Source organism: Haliotis asinina, chromosome 15 (genome assembly GCF_037392515.1).
Source record: "Haliotis asinina isolate JCU_RB_2024 chromosome 15, JCU_Hal_asi_v2, whole genome shotgun sequence".
NCBI lineage: Eukaryota > Metazoa > Mollusca > Gastropoda > Lepetellida > Haliotidae > Haliotis > Haliotis asinina.
Window position 1 is genome coordinate 43,240,305 of NC_090294.1, and position 7,906 is coordinate 43,248,210.

General features: G+C 39.4%; 1 protein-coding gene across 2 annotated transcripts in view; it reads left to right on the forward strand.

Moving 5' to 3' along the window:
- The window catches only part of LOC137265490 (sodium-coupled monocarboxylate transporter 1-like), a 118,608-nt gene that overhangs the window by 90,092 nt on the left and 20,610 nt on the right, over positions 1 to 7,906 (forward strand). Inside the window, exon 2 of one of the 2 annotated variants that reach the window (XM_067800900.1) lies at positions 5,764 to 5,829. The exons of the other annotated variant lie outside the window; for it this stretch is intronic. Within the exon in view, the coding sequence (XP_067657001.1) occupies positions 5,793 to 5,829 (37 nt within the window). The 5' untranslated portion in view covers positions 5,764 to 5,792. The remainder of the gene's footprint in view (positions 1 to 5,763; positions 5,830 to 7,906) is intronic. 2 annotated transcript variants of the gene reach the window in all.

A 7,906-nucleotide genomic window follows, 5' to 3' on the forward strand; every position in this document is an offset into this window, starting at 1 on the left:
ACCCCCCTCTTATCATAAACTTCCCTCCGAGCAGGACCCTTATTTCTCAACCCTATCGATAGACGTCAGTTAACACCTTACCCGTGAAGGTCCCGGGGTAGAATAGGCCTTCAGCAACCCATGCTTGCCATAAAAGGCGACTATGCTTGTCGCAAGAGGAGACTAACGGGATCCGGTGGTCAGGCTCGCTTACTTGGCTCACACATGTCATCGGTTCCTAATTGCGCAGATCGATGCTCATGTTGTTGATTACTTTATTCTCTGGTCCAGAGTCGATTATTTACAGACCGCCACCATATAGCTGGAATATAGCTGAGTGTGGCGTAAAACTAAACTCACTCACTCACTCCGTTAACACCTCCCTACGTCGGCCGATCTTACCTATGTACATGTGCATGGGTCAGCGACCTAGCACAATGTGGCGTAATGGCCATGTGTATAAAAAACGACTGATATGGTCAGTCAAGGGGACTAATCTCACAGACCAACCCTGGGAACCAAGCATGGAAAACAGATCAACGACAGAAGTGGACGGATTGTGCGGCTAGTGGGGGTGTCGACCAAGGCCGTCGCCTCGCCAACGACTACGTCGACGATGACGAATCTGAATGAGTGCAACTGAAAGAGCGACCCTCCACATCGGAAACATTATCCACTGGGTCCCGATGTGCGTTCTGTCACGAGATCACCACTGTATTTATCATTTCGAACATTATGACCAAGCAATAATAAACATAGCTGCTGCTGTCTTCATCTCTACCACTCTTGAGAGCAACCACAAGGGGCACTCTTGGACAAAACCATGACAATGCCCGATAACACAATGCGAATATGAAGCCGTTGTCAGATGTTGCATTGACTCAAAAAGTGTCACAGACACACACGCTCCTTTGTGTATTGTTTGTGCAAATATACCCTGCTGTGATTAGTGCAATAATGATATACTGCACATGACTCAGTTCAGTGAACTGGTATAAATACCAGACACAAAATAATCACACTGTTTCCCGAAGCGCAGGCCGACATGCTTGTACTCTGAAGCTGATGACGACATACTCACCAAGGTAAGCATAACGGATTGACCTGGTGGTGAGTCGTCAGAATAACGAATATGATATCTTTCCACAGATAATACTTTGTCATATATTTAGGCATGTGGTTTGTTTCAAGTTAGAGGTTCACTCCTCAGCACTTGTAATACTGGGACGAAAGGTCATTTTAGTTTTCTGTGGCGCATATTTGCTCAACACAATCGTGTCATAATCTCAGACACTAGTTAATATCTACTGCTTCGTGATCAACGAAGCCTGTGGATTTCATGAAACATGAATAGTTTGTTAGTTTTTTTCCACAGCACTCGCTAATATCCTAACTATAAGATACCGATCTGTAAATATTTGAATCTGGCTCAGACAATCCAGTGACCGACATCATGAGCATCCACCTACGCTCGCGTTATACGGGGACATGCCTTATAATAGGTGGATTCAGACGGGGTGGAGGGGTGCGCAGTCTTACCCCTTTTCTCAAGAGTGTGCATCCCTCTTTCTAAAAAACACTGTATTCGCTGCTGCTCAGCCAGTGATCCCATTGGCCGCCTCTTTTGACAAGCATCGGTTGATGAAAATCGGTTTTAACAGATCTCACGGGTGAGAATGGTGTCCGACATTCCAATGGTGTTAATGTATTTCTTCCATGTCTCAGGTATAATGCTGCCATGCAGTAATGCATTTTGGTGGTGTTCATATCAGTGGGGCGCTCCAGGCAAAATGTGTGCACTTTGGCTTAAAAGCACCAAACATATGGGGATATGGATCCACCTCAGCAGCACCCCCTGGTGGCAGAAAATCTAAGATGGCCGCCAATTTGACTGAAGTGTCTTTTGATATCACATTCACTATATTTTGTCATATTCACTATATTCTTTCAGAACTATACTTAATATTGTTCTATGTCTTCCTAAGCTAATATGCAGTGCCACCTGGTGTTAATGAAAATCCAAGATGACTGCCCGAATGGCTTAATTTTCAGAAATTTGCAGTGTTGTGCTGCATATATTGTCATCAATTTGTAAATAACGTGTAACTTTTGGCTTTAGAAGGGATTATTTATTTAAAGCTCGCAGAGGAGACCTTTTAAATCGCAATAGATACGTAAATACTTGTGCACTTTTATATATAAACCTTTTAAGCCACCCTACATTCCTAGAGATTTGACCAGTTTCTTTCTGTAGTTCACGATCAGTCATTTGGAACAAAGCAGTGCACTTCAGACTGGTTTTGTAAAAGGACTGTGCAGGTGCACACGTGCTATCCACTTAGGTATCAATGTAATGTTACATGTCTTCTTCCAACCCCAGTTTGAAAGACTAGGCAGTTCTGGACACTTGTCAAGCACCTGACCCCATACATGTCCTCCTGAAAGGTTGCACGCACTGCATGTTGTATTAGGGCTGCGTGTGTATGTGGAGTGTTTTTCAATTGGCCAAGACCGTCTTGAAAAGAGCTATCTGGCTTTATTGTCCAAGTTACACTAGTTCTGTCACACAAAAGAAGGACAAACCGGTCAAGGAGCCGCACAGTGTTGTCAGAAATATCTCCTAGGGCACCTGACACTGTTGGCTATCTCTGCTGAAATACACAAGACATGGTCATATGAAATACACAAACCCATATTGTGAAATTTGTAGACAAGATCACGTTTTCTTGTTTCACCATGGATCTTTAATCCCAAGTAAACTGGTACTGGTGTTTTTCAATCTCTTTGGTGTCTTGTCGCAGACGATTCGTTGGTGCTCCTACTTTTCACACTGTTGAAGACATGAAGCTGTGAGATAGTTTGGGATTCTAAGGACTATTTATCTCTTGTTGAGAATTGTTCCTTTATACGTGATCCATCCAAAATCATACTGACAAGAGCTTTCAAACTAGCAGAAACAGACTGTTCATTGCAATCGGGATCAAATGTTCCCCTGAAAGTTTGTTTAAAGCTCTCTGCGGATATTGCTGCTGTCCTAGTTACCACCAATGCCACGAAATCATAATCATGAAAAACAAGCATGTTTAAGTGCCACAGCAATATTTTTATCAAATACTAGTAAAACCTGCCGATCAAAACCTCTTTTGAGTTCATACAATCTACGTGAATGTAGATTTCGCAGATCTGTCAGGAAGAATACAGGCCTTACTTTAAATGAATTCCTACGTGTAAATGTTTCGATGTGAGAGATTAGTTCAACAAAGGCTAGATGTAGATAATTATTATCACTTGAATTCTGAGATTCATGTCTGTCTCTGAGCGTGTATAGCATAGTGAGTGAGTGAGTGAGTGAGTTTACGCCGCACTCAACAGTATTCCAGCTATATTGCGGCGGCCTGTATATAATCGAGTCTGGACCAGACAATCCAGTGATCAACAACATGAGCATCGATCTGCGCAATTGGGAACCGATGACATGTGTGAGCCAAGTCAGAGAACCTGACCACCCGATCCCGTTAGCCTGCTCTTACGACAAGTATAGTCGCCTTTTATGGCAAGCATGGGTTGCTGAAGGCCTGTTCTACCCTGGGACAGTTTTATATCTTGTTCTTGCTTTGAAATCAACATCAAAGTAAATGCCTTGTGCAGTACCACCAATGTCATCACAAAAGATACGTACGTCAATGTCAGTGTGGTCCTGTCAATGACTGATGAAAAAAAGAACTCCTGGTCTTCACTGGAAAAGTTTCATCCGTGTCTTCATTCTTATATTTTTTGCTCTTTCGAATCTCAAATTGAAGACTTTGTTCAGACATGATTTGTGCCACACTGCATGATGAACGCTTAATGTTTTCGCAATCCCACAGCCATCATCGAGGTCCTGAGTGCTACCATTTAATAATGGTTGTGCAGTAACCTGGCTGAACATAAGCAGATGTTCTGCAACATATTTGTACTCAGCACCAACATTTTATCTTTTGGACTGAACAGAACATTGCAATTGTTCTTTATTAATATTCTGGCAAAAGATACATTGCTTCCAACCTATCGTGTTGCCTGACTGCTCAGAATTGTATTCCTGGGTCGGCCCAAATAACAATGTAACGTTCAGACAAGGCCACCCGTGTTCTCTGTCTTTATCTACACTTTTCCCCGTGAATAAACACAAACACAGATTGTTAACCTTTCCCGACCATAGCAATGACTTGGTGAAATGAAACATGAAATAAAAGTCCTTGTTTATATTTTTAAAAAGGCCAGGTCTCTATACTCTAGTAGCAAAATGAGTGGTCAGGAAAGTAGCATTTAGGAGAAAAAGATTTGAAAGCGCTAATTTTAAATTATTTTTATTATTTATCAGAAAATGTTCATATCACAGGTTCTTCACTTTTATTCTACATATTATTTGCATGGTATTTTGTTAAACTGCTAGATCTGAAGTTTGAGAAACTCTTGAGTATGAAATGTGTGTTATTCGTAAAAGAAAAGTGCATGGTACACCTTACTTGTGCTTAGATTTTGCTACTGTGTTCATATATCTTCCTGAATGGTGTCTGATGCTCTTTTTTGTACCTACCATCAAGGTCTGTCAATAACAAGATTGCTCTTCAAAATGTATCGTCTGCTACAGGCAGCCATCTTACATTGCTCAGGGGAGATAATTCCAATACTACAAAAGAACTGATCTCATTTTGCAATCATAAAAGACCATCAAACAGCTAAAACAAAAACGTGGGTATGTTGACTGTAAACGTGTAAAATTGCCTAGTTCTAAGACAATAATCATTGTTAAACATAATTAAATGGATAAACAATGTGTTTACTGCTTTATGAGTAACACAATGTAAAACTGGGAATGGCTTTGGTATTAACAGCTAAGACATTAAATAATTCATAACATGGAATTGTTTTTATTTTTTTTTTAAATTGTGTTTAATCCAAAACTGAATTGAACTGAACAAATAATACTGACATTCAGCTGTAAAAGCAAGAAAAAATTAAAAAATGTAATTTTTGGGGCAATCTTGGATATTTATCACCACCAGGTGGGACTACATAGGAAAATATAGAACACTGTTAAGTATAATTCGGAAGGAAAATAGTGAATATGACAAGATAATTTATGATGTAATGATCATAGACTGATATCATTAGAGATTTCAGTAAAATTGGCGGCCATCTTGGATTTTCTGCCACCATATCGGAATGTTCGGAATGGCTCAGTATATAAGTGTGCCAAGTTTGGAGCTTTCAACCTAAAGTGCACAGTTTTGACAAAATCCCGGTCTTAACCGCCACTGTACAGCTCTACCACGTCTCAGATATAAGGTCGCAGTGCAGTCACGTATTCCAATTGTGTTTATGTATTTCTACCACGTCTCAGATTTAAGGTCGCGTGTGCAATAATGCATTCCAATGGTGTTAATATAGTTCTACCACGTCTCAGATATAATGTCCCTGTGTATATATGATTATATATATAAAGTATGATTTTGGCCTAATTCTGTGACCACCTGTTCACTTTAAAACTATTCTTATTATCACAGAGTCCTATCACACCAAGAAACGATTTTGACGGTATCTGTGATGCAAATATTATGATCAACCCTTTTAGTGCTACAGTTACGAACTCGAATTCGTAACGGGATTTCTAATGGACTGCATACACACTCGTCAGCCTAGCCAAGATCGAACTTCAGAAAGGGTGCAAGCTAGACTTGTTTACATCAGTGAATCCCTTTGCTACAGGAATACGATTATAAGGTACTATCTCTCCTCTTTCAGACACAGGTACTTGTTTTCGTCCACATCGGATGCTTCCTCGCCATTCCTTTGTGGGAGTAGTTGAAGGTATATATGATCTTAGACTGACTTCGAAACACTCGCCTAACTTCTTAAACAAAAGAGGAAATGTCATTACCAACATATTCCCACTACAGCAAAACTGTTTGGTGACAGGGCAATGTCCAATGTTTTCCTAATTTTCATCAATAGAGAATGATAGTTCAGTCATGCATAGCATATCTTTAAGGTGAACAAGTTAAAAGCTGAAAATATTATCCAACTCACCATTTGAAGTATTCATTCCCATACCAGACCTTTAAATGCAGCATGTTAGTTTTTTAAAATTTTATTTAAACTCTCTAGTTTTCACTAGGGGTGGGACTAAGGAACTATTGCAATATCGAGAGACTGTTGAATGCTACTATTGTGGTGTCGACAGACTATCGCATACTAGTTGTGATAACTATAGCGACAGACAAAATTCCAATTTTAGGCATGTTTCTACCAGCTTCTTTTACATTAACCTACTTGAACCATAAAATGTGTCCAGATGTTTTATTCCGTATAAAGTTTAGGTCAATATTTTGGGGTTAAGTTGTTATGATGACTTCTTCAACTCATCCACACAGGATTTAATACTCTAAATTACAACTGTGGTTTGCAAACTCTTTGAGCCCCGCATAGTTGGCAAATGGCAATATTTCCCATTACCTCTGATTTTGCTCAATATTCTTATAAAGGCAGATAATGCTCATTTTTGGGTTTCCAACTTTCCATTTGTTAGAAACAAGAATCTGTCCACATGAAACATTCTCAGCACAGGAAAGGTCATTCTTCACTTCAGCTTTAACAATCTCAAACAACATGGGCATGGCTGAATCTGGGAAATACAATAGCGATGGGATTGTGTAAGACGGTTCCAAAACTTCCCAAATTATGCCGCATTCAGCAATATTCCAGTTATATAGCGACGGCCTATAAATAATCGAGTCTGGACCAGACAATCCAGTGATCGATAGCATGAACATCATAGGCTATTGCAAGCATTTGGGACCCGATGACATGTGTCAACGAAAGTCAGCAAGCCCGACCACCCGATCCCATTAGTCGCCTCTTACGACAAGCATAGTCGCCGTTTGGGGCAAGCATGTGTTGCTGAAGACCTATTCATTACCGGATATTGACGGATTCCAGTTTTGTGAATAATTTCGAGACAATCTAATGATCAACAGCGTGAGCATCGGTCACCCTAACTGGGATTCGATGACATGTGTCAGCCAAGTCAGCGAGACTGACCACCCCATCCCGTTAGTCGCCCTTTACGACAAGCATGGGTTACTGTGGACCAGTTCTAACTCGTATCTTCAAGAGACTGTAGAAAAGGGAAATGGTATTGGGTATTAGACTTATGCCATGAGGTGCCTACATCGATGGCTTGATTTTTCTTCTTCAGTGTCCTCATTTATAGAATTATTACCAGATTATGAAAACAATTATTATTGACATATGCAAGAGTAATGTATTGTAAACTGTATTAGTTATATTGTATTACAATTTCAATATTTGGCTGGAACAGAATACGTCATTCAGATTCTGTTATTTTGGTTTTAGTTGAGGCATGCAAGGTGAACGTAATAGGTATTATTATGTTTGTTTGACGTTGAGTGGCAGATGTTATCGTACCACTGATGAGATATTTTTCTGGTAATTGGAATTGTTCGCTCTCTAAACTCTTCATTCAAGTATTGTTTATTATAGACACCACGCACGAATTGTATGATTACTTGTCATGCGTTAAAAATAACATACACACTTACGTGAATAAATTGTTGTAAAACATTTATACAAGATTAATTACCCCGGGTAATGCCAAAAAAATCCATTTTATTTGAATTTTTATGTTTCTAGTTTCTTGTCACGTATTAAAAATAGCATTCAATTTTACTTTTTACGTTTCTAGTTACTTGTCATGTTTTAAAAATAATGTTAATTAATTTTAATTTCTATGTATCTAGTGTAAATATGTTAATCTTCAGGCCGTGGAAATACATCACTTTAACATATTGATCTTAAAGCAATATTCGCTGTTATGCACAAATTGTGTATTCGCATTCTCGGCCTCGATTAATTAGTTATCAGTTCG